At 39.0% G+C, this 14908-nt stretch overlaps 2 protein-coding genes across 5 annotated transcripts in view; one reads left to right on the top strand and one right to left on the bottom strand.

The window, feature by feature from the left end:
* Positions 1–7701, top strand: part of FGF14 (fibroblast growth factor 14) — a 593995-nt gene extending 586294 nt beyond the window's left edge. For all 3 annotated transcript variants that reach the window (XM_036893713.2, XM_036893715.2, XM_036893714.2), the window contains exons 4-5: positions 2864–3062; positions 6195–7701. In XM_036893713.2, coding sequence (XP_036749608.1) covers positions 2864–3062; positions 6195–6331 — 336 coding nt within the window. In that variant the 3' untranslated portion in view covers positions 6332–7701. The remainder of the gene's footprint in view (positions 1–2863; positions 3063–6194) is intronic.
* A 130-nt stretch (positions 7702–7831) lies between these two features.
* ITGBL1 (integrin subunit beta like 1) overlaps positions 7832–14908 on the bottom strand; it is a 220713-nt gene continuing 213636 nt past the window's right edge. Inside the window, exons 10-11 of one of the 2 annotated variants that reach the window (XM_057494564.1) lie at positions 14532–14645; positions 7832–9765 (exon numbers count right to left, since the gene is read on the bottom strand). In XM_057494564.1, coding sequence (XP_057350547.1) covers positions 9668–9765; positions 14532–14645 — 212 coding nt within the window. In that variant the 3' untranslated portion in view covers positions 7832–9667. Of the gene's footprint in view, positions 9766–12568; positions 13469–14531; positions 14646–14908 lie in introns of those variants that run through there. The other variant, XM_036893712.2, reaches the window with a different exon arrangement.

The following is a 14908-nucleotide window of genomic DNA, read 5'->3' as shown; positions in this document are numbered from 1 at the left end:
ATAAGTAATGGGGAATTTTTTTAGAATAAATATCGAGTGCCAGCTTCTCTTCTAAATATATAGCATGTATGAATTCATTCGGTCCTTCCAACCATCCTGTCATCCTATGATTTTTGTACCCATTTTACAGGGGAGGAATTGGAAGCTCAGAGGTTAAGTGATTTCTCCAGGGACACTCAGCTAGTAATAGTAAGGAGTAGGGCCAGGACAAGCATTCATAGTCACTCCTCTCCACTGCCTCCCATTTATGTACTGAAAGTATATTTGTCCCTTATGACACCAAACAAATAATAACTAAACTCAACTTTCCTTGGTCCTATAATGACTAACACTCTCCTGAGGAATGCTGAATTATTTGGGGCTCCCATTGGATGAGCAGATTAAACTCTTGAAAAGTCTAAAGTCTAGTAAAAAGATTCGGACAACAGTACTTTTGATGTAGTATGTGCATGTGAGTGTGTGAATGCGCACATTGCTTATTTAACCCAGAATAAAGAAAGCTACAAATGTACCAACCCCTCTCCACCATCACAAACCACCAAAGGCAAGGGCTCTTGGCTGTGGATGCCAGGAAGAATCACCTATTCGCAAAACCACTGGCACAGCTCACAGAAAATGTGGAATCGACCTCCTTAGAGTCCTAAGATGCAAACATTTTATCTAAGGAGACTTAGTGTTGGATGTCCTTAACATGTGCCCTGAGAATAAATGACTTCTTCCACCTCAAAGGTCTTCATTCTCTTCTCTACTCAATGTCGTCACCTTAGAGTAGAGACAACTTGTTCCTAATTTGCTGCTGGTAGTGCAGGAAGTGTTCTCCATGTTCCCTCCACTGCTGCGGGGGAGCAGATGAGCATCACGGTTGCTACCCTTACGGCCCTGCATTTCCAAAGCTGGAGGCTCTGGTGACTCCAAAGGTCAGTCATCAGGGAGCCTCTCAAGGAGGTGAGCCAGGCTCTGATGTCCAAGAACGTAGATGCCTGCTCCTCTGACCCCTGATGACCTACTGGGTCAGCTTTTACCAACCACACCCCCACCTGGTTTTCAGACAGATTTTACCCAGTGAATAAGATTCTAGGATACCCTGGCCTATCTGAGGAAAAAGATAAGTGACATGCCAAAGTCTAATCTATCCTAGAAGGTACACTTTCAACCAATATGTTATATTTATTACTCTCTTTCGGATAAACCAGATTTACAGCATTCGATTTTATTTTCCTCATCACAAATGTGTGGACATGCACCCTTTTATCAGGCTTTCCTCTGAAATATGGCTTGGAGACTGATTCAGTGAAACCACCATTTATTAGGGAGAGAACTGCTAAGGGGGAGATTCGGAGAAATAGAATTTAGTGGAAGAACATTTATTTGGATCTGATATCATTCAAACCTGAGGTAGAATTACTAGAAGAAATGAAAGTCTACATAAATTCCTTGGGGAGGGGGCCAAACCTGTCTTTGGCTATTTTAATCTCATCAGATTAATCACTGGATCTGTGATCTTTGACGTGAAAAGCACCCACCATTAACAAAACTTGTCTCCCTTGGAAAATAACTAGCTGTCAGTGAATCAGTTAAAGTTATGGGGCACTTTGAATAAACTATATCCTGAAGAGACCCTATTTGATAATTCACATTCATGGGAAATATTGCAAGAATTTCTATGGGCAATAATGTCACATTCCTTATTATGGTTAGCGTAACTTTAACTCTTAAAGGTTTAATTTTTTAGACACTAAAGGACGTGTTTTACATAATGTGTATAGAAAATAACTTTTTAAAAGGGAAATAAAAATATTTTCTGCAGTCATAAAAACCTATTAAGGTGAGGTTTTTTCAAGTATAGTGGCATTTTTTAAAAGACCAATGACAATAAAGTTCTGTTTTGCATCTATACATCATATCTATAGAATAACACAGTGTTGAGCCTACTTAAAATAGCCACAAAACTACATAAGCAGCTTCTATAGTCTAAAACTAGGAAGGTTGAATTTGTTAATTACTTTTAATAAAAGTCTATCAAATGCTTTGTATGGTTCGATTTTAGAAGTATGTGAACACCATCTATAAATATTTGTGTTGTTAATGAAAATCACAAAGTAGTAAGCTTTGTGCTGCTCATCGATGTAGGTCATCACCTTGAGAGTCATGGCATTTAATTCAATGTACTCTTTCCAAAAAGGCCAGGTGGACTTCAGTCAGGGCTGCTTTTGATGTTTCTCTTCCAGAGTTTCGGTGGGGCTGCATACCATGGAATCAGGTCATTCTGTTCAGCTCCTGCCATGGTCGCCCGCTAACGCCACACCCGGCTTCAGCTCCCGTGACCAGTGTGTGTGGCAGCTGATTGTCATGGCTTTGATTTGAGCTTTCAGTTTGTCTCTTTGTCAGCACAGTGGGTCACCCTATAGTATCAATGATTCAGGGAGTAGTTGGTAAGTGTTAAGGTGTCATATAATTATTCCTATAGGAATATTGAAAACAGAGGTGCAAAAACCTTAAATATATATTGTAGTTGTTTAGGTTACTCTAAATGTATGCTGCTACTTTATTGTGCTGGCTCAGGTTATGCTCTGGTTGAACTGTATTCTGTTTAAGGCAAACTATTTTGAGTTTGCTCATGTCTTCTATTTGCTGATGAAAGGACATCCACACTCTTGCCATATATTTTCCCAGCTGCAGCAGATTCTTCTCTATTCGCCATACATTGAAAGTAGTGTACGGACACTCAGCGCTGCAGAAAGAGACCTATCTGGTCGCCCAGTCCCAGGGCTGACTCACTCGCATGGTGACCGAGGGATCGCAGAGAAAGCTCAGGGAAGCTCCCACTCCTTCTCACTTTCTTTTCTTCCTTTTCTCTTGACAGGAACTTTTTACCCCTGAATGCAAGTTTAAAGAATCTGTTTTTGAAAACTATTATGTAATCTACTCATCTATGCTGTACAGACAACAGGAATCTGGTAGAGCCTGGTTTTTGGGATTGAATAAGGAAGGGCAAGTTATGAAAGGAAACAGAGTAAAGAAAACCAAACCAGCAGCTCATTTTCTACCCAAGCCATTGGAAGGTGAGTGTTACATGTGCATTTTCCTTATCAGATTTATTACACATTTGTTTTTCACTCTGATAATGATACCAGGGCCACAAGGAACCCTCAGGGGACGGCAGAAATATTCCTTGTCTTGATCTGGGTGATGGTTACACAGGTGTCTTCTCAAGTAGTGCACTTAAGATTCATACATTTTACTGTATATATGTGTTTATATTATGTGCATATTTACATAAAATACACACATATACAGTAATTAATGAAATATATATATATACATATATATATATATGCATGCATCATTAATTTTAGAAATGCCAGGAAAACTCCCTCTCTACCCGCTTTTAATGTTTCAAATCCTCACTGCTCCAACCTCTCTAGCCCCTAATAATTTTAATTAATTAATTTAAAAATTTAACATCTTCAATGACATTACAAATCTGTGACTGGGACAATAGGTATGTTTGAAAAGCTACGTTTTGAGTATTATGGCATACAAGTATTTGCCAATTTGGATGTTATCTAGCTGAAAGTAATCATATATCTGTGAATTACTCTATTACAGAAAATGGAGAGTTAATAACTTGGCCTTTAGAGAACTTGCTGATGTTATTTACCTCCCTTCCAAACTGCATGACTGTTTAGTATATTCAGTTGTGTCTCTACCGCCTTTTATGATCACCTGTAAACAGTGAAGCCTTCTCATTTACTTGAACCAGATTCCCAAAAAGCAGGCTACAAAGATTGGTTGCTCAGAAATGTCTGCACCTTTCTCATTAAGGATTCTACCAGAAGTGTCATTTATTTTTATCTATGTTACCTTTGTTTGAGAGCTACCAAAAAAATTAGTATTGAGGCTTTTCAAAAGTATTTTTCATTCAAACATTTTTGTTTAGCTTTTGCAGAAAATCAGATCTACAATAACTAAATAAACACTTTAAACTAGTTTAGACAGTTTGATTTTCTTTTTATTCCTACAGGAAAGCCTTAACCATCAAGAGAAAATACCTATTGGTTTCCATATTTGCTACATAGGAATGAGATACTCTGAAATATTGAAAATTAATTATTACTTACCTGTGAATGTATAATTCACCTTTCAGTTTGCCTAAGTTTGGGAAGTTGCTCTTGTTCATTAATACCATCTTTATAATTTCAGTGTTATTGACTCACCCTTAACTAAATTTGCCTGTAGAATAACTCCCTGAAACCCAAAGGCTAGGGCCTATCTAGGAAAGGAAAAATCATGCCAGAGTCTGAAATGTGAGTGAAATATTCACATTATGTGACAGATAATAAGATAATTAGAGCAGAAATAAGAAATTAGAAGGTTTATCTGTTCTGACAAAATGATACCTCTGTGATTTGGCTTCCTTATTTTAAAGGAATGTTGAGACCATCAGACTGAATAATGTTCAAATACAAATGAAAAATTTAAAAACTAAGTGAAGAGCAGCTTTACAAAAATCTTGGCTTATTTGACACCTTGCTTTGTCTCTTTACATTAGTTTTTGTTTTGAAGATGGACAGTTAGGAACTGACTAAATTTCAAAACCTTTTCATTGCATAAATGTAATGAAAACCGAAGGGGCCTTTATGTCTATTAACTGCAGCAGTGTATCTAGAAGGAAATATCTGAGACTCTAAAGATGTGGTATAATAACATCCCTTGGTGTTCGGGCCATACACTGGGGTGTTGTGTATATGTGTGTGTTGCATGTTTAGTCATACAGGAGGAAGAAAGAAACAGTATTTTCAAATAATTAGCAGACAGAAGTACTCTGAAAACAATTAAGGGGGTATTTTAACGACAGAGGTTATCCCATAGGGTAATAAATAGGAAAATTAATTTCAAGCTTTCAAAACCCATACAGGATGTGAATTATATCATTGGCAACATTAGGGAAAATTAGGTACTCCATTAATTATTGATGCTGCAGGGCATTTGTGTATCTCTTACACAACTTTACGTGCACGGACGATCAAGGTTAATGTGCTGATGCTGTTGTCCCCTAATTGAATGTCATGGGAGCAAGAGTTTGGAAAGTGCTCCATGGATGTGGACAAATCCCTTCTACGACCATGCCAAGTCATTAGTACAGGTCTGACGTAGACGTGCTTTCCAATGTGTGCTGCTGAAAACCCATATGGTGACTTATTGCCAAAGATGAAATCCCATCCCCCCAGACATGGGGAATGCAGATGGTCACTCACCTTCACTGAGCATAGGGCTCTTCTTAAAATATCAAAAACTTTCAAAAGCCTAAAAAGCAGGTTGGGCAGCTCTAATTCACTTGTATTTCTGATAGCAGATGATTTTAACTTAGCTCGTTTTCCCCAAGCAGCAGTCACTCTCAAAAGTCCTTTCCCAGAACTCCCTAGAGTCGTCTTTTAAAAAGCAACATAAACTGCTATGATTAATTATGTCACCAGATTCTATCAAGCAGTTCCTCAGAGCCTCCTCGGATGTCAGGCCCACCCACCCTCTTGCCATGGTGGGGCTTCCCCTATATATGACATCAATTACTTGATTTTTAATAAATATCAGAAAATGAGGCACAAAAAATATGAACTGCCACGCAGTTGTCTTCTGTTCTTTAAAGTTATCTTCCTGTGATTGTGGGAGAGGAAATCTAAATGATTTCCAAAAGGTACCGGCTTAAGGAGAGCCAGTTCTTTGTTATTGTTTTGTATAGCTTTGAAGCTGACGTGTGGGTGGCTACGTTGTTTCTGAATCACATGAGAGAATATTAACGATCTAGAGTGTAAATACTTAGACCTGAAAAGACATATGGGAAGTTCAGTGCTTGCTGTTCTATACTTCGTGTGTGTGTGTGTGTGTATGTCTCAAGCCTACAAAGAGGCCATAGCTTCCATTTAAACCTCTTCTCCTAGACAAAAATCCAGGCACACCCATGTACACATTTTAGTTATAGAAACCAGAGAATGAAAGGGAAGTAATGAATTCTGATTTGGGTGGGAAACTATTGCTTCAAACGAGGAATTCCCTCTCAGTAGGGCTGCGTTATGGCAGGGGAAATAGGCCAGGGCCCAGGGCTGAGGGTCTGAGCGATGGGCAGGCCATTCCCAAACCTAACCAGAGACTGTCTCCTCTCCCTCTTCTCCCCATACCCTCCTTACTGCCTCTAGTTGCCATGTACCGAGAACCATCCTTGCATGACGTTGGAGAAACAGTCCCGAAGGCCGGGGTGACGCCAAGTAAAAGCACAAGCGCGTCCGCGATCATGAACGGAGGCAAACCGACCACCAAGAGCAAGACGACATAGCCAGGTCCCCACAGGGGTTGTGACTCGCTCGTCCTGAGCCCAGCTGAGTGACTGAGCTTACAGACGTTGCTGCTCCTGTGGCTGAGGAGCAGCTGGAAGGAAGCGAACGCTGGCTCTGTGCTGTCTCGAACTTGGTTCCAAGTGGATAGATCAACCTGTTGCGCCCCCACAACAAGAAGACACCTGGACAACCAGCTCAACTCAGACCATGGAATGCCCTACCAGATATGGAATGCCTTTTTAATATCTTTTCTGTGACTGTGACACTTCATGTGAATGACATACTTCACAACTACACTCGATACCTTGCCTGCTGACAGCTACCCATAATCCTTTTTGAGTCCCGTTTCAGCGAAATCCATGTGTTTAAGTTCAATTTTGTAGCACATGAATACTCTTGAGTAATTTCTAGTTAGACGCTGTAAACCTGTGCTATCCTGGATTTCTCTTCTTCCCATTTTTACAGGCTACTCGCTCCACTGTCTGTGACCTTTTGCAGGGATGGTTCCCTCTAAATCTTAAATGTTGCAGTTGGCTTAGTCTGGAGAGCGATCAGGAAATCAGGAAGACCTCTAAATATTATTACAAATTGCGTCTATAGAGATTAAGGGTGTTGTCCCCGGTTCACACTATTGATTAAACACACATATACGCTCTGTGCAGTAGCAGGTACCGCGTCCTGAGGTCGGCCGGGTGGGGAGAGAAACGAGTCGAACACAGTCCACGGGGCGCTCTCTATGATATGTGTTTGACCTCCCCCTCTAGTATCCTGTGTGTGTGTGTGTGTGTGTTTTATACGTATCACAAGCTTACTGGTTATGGTAACATTTGCCTTGCCCAGCGAGCAAGACCCACTGGTTTTTGAGAAAGTGGGTCCAAAGAACTCTGTAGGCCTTGTAGGCCTGATTAAGGTTCATTTTTCATCGACTAATCCTCATTATTTGGAAAAAAGGAAAAAAAAAAAAGAAAAGAAAAATCAGTCATTACAACCTACGAGAATTGTGCTACCTAAATCCATTTCAGATAGAATCCTTCCTGTTTTTAATGAACCAAACTCAATGCCATCCCCGGTTTGGGCTGCATTCCACTCATAGTCAGCAGAGCATGGGCAGGCGGCTGTTGTGTTCTCTTCTGCGGCAGCAATGCAAACGTTAGTTATAAATTAGACTTTACTATTTTTGGTGTTTAATGACAAGTTTTTAAACTGGACACATTAGGAAAAAATATTTTTTTGAGCTCAGCATGCTGAGTCAGGTACTGTGTCTTTCACCGGTCCATGCCTGTCACTCAGCCCCCCAGGGCCCAGGTCGCCCGCAGGCTGGGGGAGAGGTGCCTTGCCATGATCTCAGAATGCAGTCTGTTCAATGACTCTAAATAAAATGAAAGGCAAACCAACACGTTCCATCAGGTGTTTCGGTCCATTCAACTGATTTGCTTTTGTTTTCTTTCGTTTTCTTAATTTCCTTTGGAGTAACTCTGAGCTTAGGGAAGACAACTATTAAGAAAGACTATGGATAGTTGACTACACAGTGAAGCAACCATGCCAAATGTTCAATATTGGATATAAAGTTTCAAAATGTTTAGTACTAAACTGTTTGGAAATATTTGTTGACTGTGTATACTTAATAAAATTCAGCGTTTTCTGCTCAGAAGAGTTCATTGAGACCAAACTGAACCTCATTTATAGAAACCTACATGTGGGATCAGTGTGCTGGCTTCTTGTTATTATTTCCATGTAGAAGGATGACCCAGTTGCCATCTTCCCCCACCTGCACTGTATTTACCTGGGAAATTATTTTGTCACCGTTTTCCTAAGTCTCCATGACAGCCCTTGCCCAGCATTTAAAAATTTTGGCCTGCTTAGCTGATTAAAGATTTAGTATAAATTTAACTGTTTATGCTTATTTCATTTTCATATTGGATTCCATTTTAATAAATAAAAAGTTAGCATAACGTTTGAGTAGATTTATTGTCGGTAATGCTTAAGTAAGAAAATACCACAAAATGATTCCTTTGACCATTCTTGATTTCTCATTACGCCAGATTAAAGTCTATGGTTTTTAACAGGATGAAATACATAAGATGAATTTCATTAACCAATTATTTAGGGAAGACATATATTCCATAACATGTGGCAAACTATGAATAATTTAACTTGAAATTCCAATTAGATGGGCTTATAGACAGTGCTTACCTACACCCTACAAGTGTGTGTGCATGTGCACGCACATACACACACACACACACACACACACACACACACACATCAAACAACCCCACCTACTCTTTTTGGTAATCAGCTTGACTTATTAGTTTCTTTTTCCCCTGCAGGCCCGTTTATTGGTTAAAATTAAGATAAGATTTATTTTCGTAAAGGACACATTTATGTCAATATGCACCTCAGTTTGGGCTTTATCCCAGTTGTCTCTAAGGGCATTTATCCCTATGAATGGATGTCAAAATACTTTCTTCTAATATGTGTTTAGTCATATTGCAGAGGGGTCCTTGTTATTTGTAATTAGACCACTTCCTGGTGTCTGGTCTCACCTGTTGCATAGGACGAGGACAACACTGGATGAACTGCATGTAATAGGACGTGTGTATCAAGAAATGTTGGTATGTATGACTCAATTTACATACATAGAGTTTGTCTGCATTGTACAGTTTCTGTGTTTACTATCATTTGTACTCACAAATACATGTTGAAATAAAATATTTATACAAAGGCATATTATAAAACATCAAACAACTTTATGTAACAAAATGGCATTTCATCACCCACAAATATAGAGAACTGTCATGTAAATAAGTTGGTGAATTCAATTTTCCGGTCTACCATGCCAAAGAAAATTTTAGCTCTTTGATGATACCTCTCTAGCTATTCTTCCGGGGTAAGACTCCACCATTTTTTCCCTTCCAAAATTAGGTTTGCTGTTGTTAAGTAAGTGTAATCTGTTACTATTGATGTTCTGCATAGTAAATATGATGGAATTCATTTGTATTTACAGGCCGTGTGTTTTGTACCTCCATGTACATGTTAATTGTATCGAGTCTCTCCAATATCACATCCCCTTGCATGCATATCTGCTATAGGAGGGTTATTTCTACTGATTTCTTATGGTAGCCAATTGCTTCACCCACCCCTCATCAATGGTCAGGAGTGTTGTTTTAATATTTCAAGTGTCACCATTTTTATTTTAAGTTTGCTTTCTAAAGTGTTTTACTAAACTCTACCAGAAAAAATTACACAAGAGATGTAAATGGTCCACTTTATGTGAAGAGTACAGTGGTACCGCATCCTTTCCTCACAAATCCCGGAGAATATGAATTCTTGCTCTAAACGTTCCGTTGCCCTGAGGGTTTGAGGGCTGGGGGCGGCTTCTCCACAGGGGGTGCACAGGTCTCCTGCTGCAGCCCTTCTAACTGTTCGCCTCCTGGAGAGTAAGTGGAGCTTTGTTAGCACAGCCGGCCAGTTGCTTAATTAATGTCTAAAGCAATAAAATGGTCAGATGTTTTCAAGCTAACCAATTTTGGATTTGTTTAACTTAAAAAGCAAAACAACACAACCAGAAAATGTCTTGTTCTTTAAGACATGTATCACTTCACTTAAAGGTTTCTTCCTAATATTAGAGGGAGAATGACATTTGAAGAGACCAGATTGACTAAGAAATCCATTTTAGAAGGAAGTGGAAATAATTTCAACTTATTTTCATTTTATTTCAGAACAAGACTATGTCCTGGGAAAGTAACTGGCCAGATGTGAATTGTGTTACCTTGGAGTAAACTACACTTTATAGGTTAGGGATCTTAGCTTACAGATGGCACATGGGGGCTATTGACTCTCTTGAGTACCAAGTAGGGTTTCAAAGTTCTGATAGTGAGTCTGCAAATGAAGGCTGAGCTATGTTTCAGTTTTGTTTTTTCTTGGTCTCCTATATGATTTGCTGGCCAAGGTTGGCATTTGAGGTAGAGGAGGCGATTCCTTTCAATGTGCTGCGGTGATCTGGGTTACCTCAAGGTGCCCAGAGGAAAAACAGGGTATAATGATTCTCCTCTTTAGGCCTTAGGACCCTCACCAGATTTCCCTGCAAAGTCTTCATGAAAGAACTCAGTGACTGTTTGCCAAACAAGCAGCTGCAAAACTGTTGCAACCTTCCCAGTTGCCATTAATCCCACTGTAATTTTAGAAAAACTTGAACAAGCCAATGAGGTTTGCACATTTTCCCTCTGACCTATTACAAGTTTGTTCTTGTCCCACCTTTTTTTTTTTGAGGGGCAGTTTTTATCTCAGTAAGGAAATCAAAAGTCAAGGTACAAAATCACATTGAAGGGTAGAATTTAGTCTTTCCATGGAACTTTTTTTTCCAACATGTAGATTAAATCACTTCTTAATAGATTGTGTGGATGTCTGCATCGCCAGAGCCAGAATCACACACACACACACACACACACACACACACACACACACACACACACACACACAAAATATGGCAGACAGAAATAAGTAAAAAGAAATACTCTGTTTTAAAGGAAAATGTTCATTAGAGTTTAGATACCATGTGACTTCTGCAATAACTCAGTTGTGGCTCAGTAATGTGTAGCTAAACGAACCCAAGATACAGTTGACTGTAATATATTTACACCTTCTTCAAAAAATCAGGACAAATTACATTTTGAACCTTATAGTGTAATACTTTCTCCATATCTAAACATTTTTTTAAGAAACATAAAGGCTGAGGACATTTTTTTTTACATGAAAATACGAAAAGAGGAGCCTTTTGCTATAGTTGTTGCTAATGGAAAGGGATAACAAATATAGTGTATAACAAGAAAATAAGACACCCCTAGGCTTACGTGGTAAGACACTGGCAGCTAAGGGCAGGTCAAGGATCAAGCAAGCTGGCTAACTACCACTCATCAGCAAACCAAACCCAGCTTACAATCTGTTTTTGTATGGCCCAGCAACATAGTATGAGGGTATTTCCTCTCTTTTTTTTAACAGTTTTAAAATATTAAACACAAACAAATGAAGAATATGAGATGCATGTGGCTCACAAAGTCTAAAATATTTTCTAGCTGGTCCTTTATAGAAAGCAGAGCTCTGCAACAGGGGAATTTGAATGTTATTTGTATTATGACCGGCTAGGTAGTGTAATGAATCTTAATATGTGTGCATCCTCAAGTCATCAAGATTGCTACTGAGCAATTAGAAATAGGTTTGTTTGAGCCTTAAAATGCTTAGCTAGAGGACAGGAAAGAATATAACCTATATTCTTTCTTAACTGCTTATATTTCCCTCCTTTACAAACCTGATATATCAATTGACATGCTCAGTAGTAGATACAGCTAATAGGGTTGCACTCCTTAATCTCAGGATAGAGATAACAGTTTTATAAATCTTCTAAAGTATGAGAACACTGTTAGTACTATAAAAAATCAGCATCAGTTAAATTTTCTCTTAAATATTTTTCAATATTAAATTTTTAAGTAACTCAGTGGATACATATTTTCATTTTTGGTGATGTGACTTAAAAAGTTCAAGCCATGGCTACAGAATATTTACATCATTAAAATTTCCAAGTAAAATTTTCATCTCAAACAATAAGGAAATGATTTTGTTACATTATTCTAGGATTTTACAAAATACAATTCACATTTAGAAAAAAAATGTGTTTTTTTTTTCGCTCCAAATAATTAAAGGTTGCCTAAACTAATGTGCGAAAGTAGATTTAACTGTAAATATGTAAGGGAAGTCCAAATTATTGTACATTTTCATAATTCAATGTGAATTTCATACAGAGCAAAATTTCACCATTAAGAAAATAAATGTTTTGTTCTTATCACTGAGTGAATATTTATAATTTCTATTTAAGTCATTTTTTATTTTGTTTTTCTATCCTCTGAGCTTTAGAGACTGGTGCCATTTTATCACAGTATCTCTTTTTGACTTCTTTGTATGGTACTAATTTTCTAGTAAGTAAATGTATCCTTAGAAATAAGAGAATCTTTTAAGGGAAATGAATGCATATTTCATCCCCATCGTATATCTAACCAGATATTGTGTTTTTAAGTGGCAAGTTACCATGGAGTAATTTAAGTTGTGAAAAATCAGATTCCTTGTACATGTAACCCCTGCCCAGTTTAAAAACTGATCTAGTAACAGAAAATAGATACCCCTGAAGAACAACTCACTTTGGGGGTTAAAGCTGCAAGTGGAAGATATATATTGACACAGGGTATAAACAACTTATAACACTATTTATTAAAAATGTTAAATTGTACATTTTTCATACTTTCTTCCTTCATCATAAAAGAATCTTGTCTTGTGAGTTTAAAGTGAGACTAGACAAATGACTTAATGGCTAAAACCGACCACTCTTTTTCTTTCAAAAGCGCTGGTGAACAGGTCTCTGGACTCCCCTCGTTCCCCACCCCCAATTGTATACCTCATGTGGGTTTGCCTTGACTGTCCCCTTAAAGAAAAGCTGAATGATAAGGAATCCTGGCAAAATATAATCAATGGATTTATGTGAGGATATATCTTTTCTTTAGATGCTAATATGGTCTTTTTTGCATAGAGCTGTGCATTTCTAGCAATCATGTAATTCAGTGTTTTGCAACTCTGGCAATATTGACATTTTGAGTCAGATAGTTCTCTGTGGTGGAGGCTGTCCTGTGCTCTGTCATGTTTAGCTGCATCCCTGGCCTCTACCCACTAGAAGCCTGTAGCACATCCTCCCATCCCAGCCAGTGTGACAATCAAAATTGTCTGCAATGTCAACTCTTTTCTGGGAGGCAGAGTCACCCACATTGAGAACCACTGATGTAAATTATGGAAGAAAAATTCTTTCTGGTGTTATTTACATCAGACTTTGCTTAACTCATTTTTAATGGCTACCCAGATTTCATTCAGGCATTCAGAAATAGAAAAACATACAATAGTCTGTTTGACCTGCCCTAGTGGTGATTATACACGGTTTCCGTTGCATTTATGTGTTCTAATGGCCTAGAGAAATAAAAATCCCATCCTCCTCCGTGGAGCTGTTTAAGGATATTCCGTGCCAAGCCAGATTTCACATGCATTTCCATTCCATCCATCCCAGCACTCACAGTTTCCACAGCTACATATTCCATTACCTGCAATAAAACACACGTGAGAGTCATTAACATGTGGAAATGCACCATGTGAAGATGTTTTAAACCGTAACTATTTGTAATCAAAACCATTCCACTCATCCTCTACAGATTTTCTTGCTGGGCAGCCATTTGATTATTGTCATATTAAGTAGCTAGGAAAAATCTGATCTTTCAAACACTGGCGTCTATTGGGGCCCCCATTTATGTGGATCCGTACACCAGCGACCGTCCTGTATCAGTCCAGCTGGACTTCCATGTCATCATTTTGTTTTCTGGTAGAGAGCAAGTTATATCTGACTTATGAATAAAAAGTAAAAAACATAAAGCGCCTTGACATAATAATATGAGGTAGGCTGAACAATCAGCTAGAAGAGGAGCCTTCAGTCGTAGGGAAGGACAGAAGGTGAGTGTCCAGCCTAATGACACAAATATTCATCTTTTACCGTCAGCTAGAAACACGGAAAACAAATATGCATGTCTCTCTGTCCTCTGTAACTTGTTTAAGCAGATGTATTTTATAGCAAGTTATTAAGACTTAGTGACTTAGGAGAGCCCGATCTATTACACTGCCAAGTGTTCTTCACAACCCCATCTGCACACACACATGCACACACACACACACACACACACACACACACACACACACACACAGTCCATTCCCTGAGAACCACCACCACGCCAACCATCTTTGAACTAGTGGAACCTGAACGCCTGTTCAAAATCCTCCTCCATTCCCCACGCCAGGCTCCAGGTGAAATGGTTGTCAAGAGAATTCTTGTCTCTTTTCAATATATAACTGTCCATGTATGGGTTGGGGAAAGGGGGGGTTACTTTGTGGAAGTTTTCCAACAGTCATATAAATTGGCTTCACTGTTCTGTATTCTTCTATGCCTGGGATTAATACCGGTGCATATTCCCAGATGCCCGCCTCCCCTCGTGCGGTGCCTGCACACGAGCAGCTGGTGGACACTCTCCTGCCCAGCCAGCTACCACAGCGTGTGGGTGGTGTTTGTCTTTACCGCAAACTGCGGCACAGACCAGGTCGAGCAGGCCAATACTGCACCTGTGCAGATGAGACCATCGTGCTTGTCACAGTTCCTGTCATCACAGTCACAGAATTCTCCCGAAATATACCATTCTTCAGCAGAACAAATGCACTTTCCACAGTGACAAGAACCTGCAATCACAGAGGCCATTACTTGCTGTTTCCACGTATAAAGGTTTCCCTCTAGAAGAGAATACTGTCAACCCACTGACAATAGGCTTCTAATCACTTATCTTCCAAAGGTGAAAGTTTATTGAATAGCCCTTTGCTTAGAAGGGACCTTTCCTCACTGTAATTCGTAAAGGTTATCCAGGGAAGGCTTCATTATGGATCTAGACAGTTGCAATTAGCCTTGAGCAAATGTTCCATGCCCAGCCTGATTGAAATGTCAGTGA

Source organism: Manis pentadactyla, chromosome 17, assembly GCF_030020395.1.
Source record: "Manis pentadactyla isolate mManPen7 chromosome 17, mManPen7.hap1, whole genome shotgun sequence".
NCBI lineage: Eukaryota > Metazoa > Chordata > Mammalia > Pholidota > Manidae > Manis > Manis pentadactyla.
The sequence above is the reverse complement of the archived record's forward strand: the minus strand, read 5'-3'. Positions and strand labels throughout refer to the sequence as shown.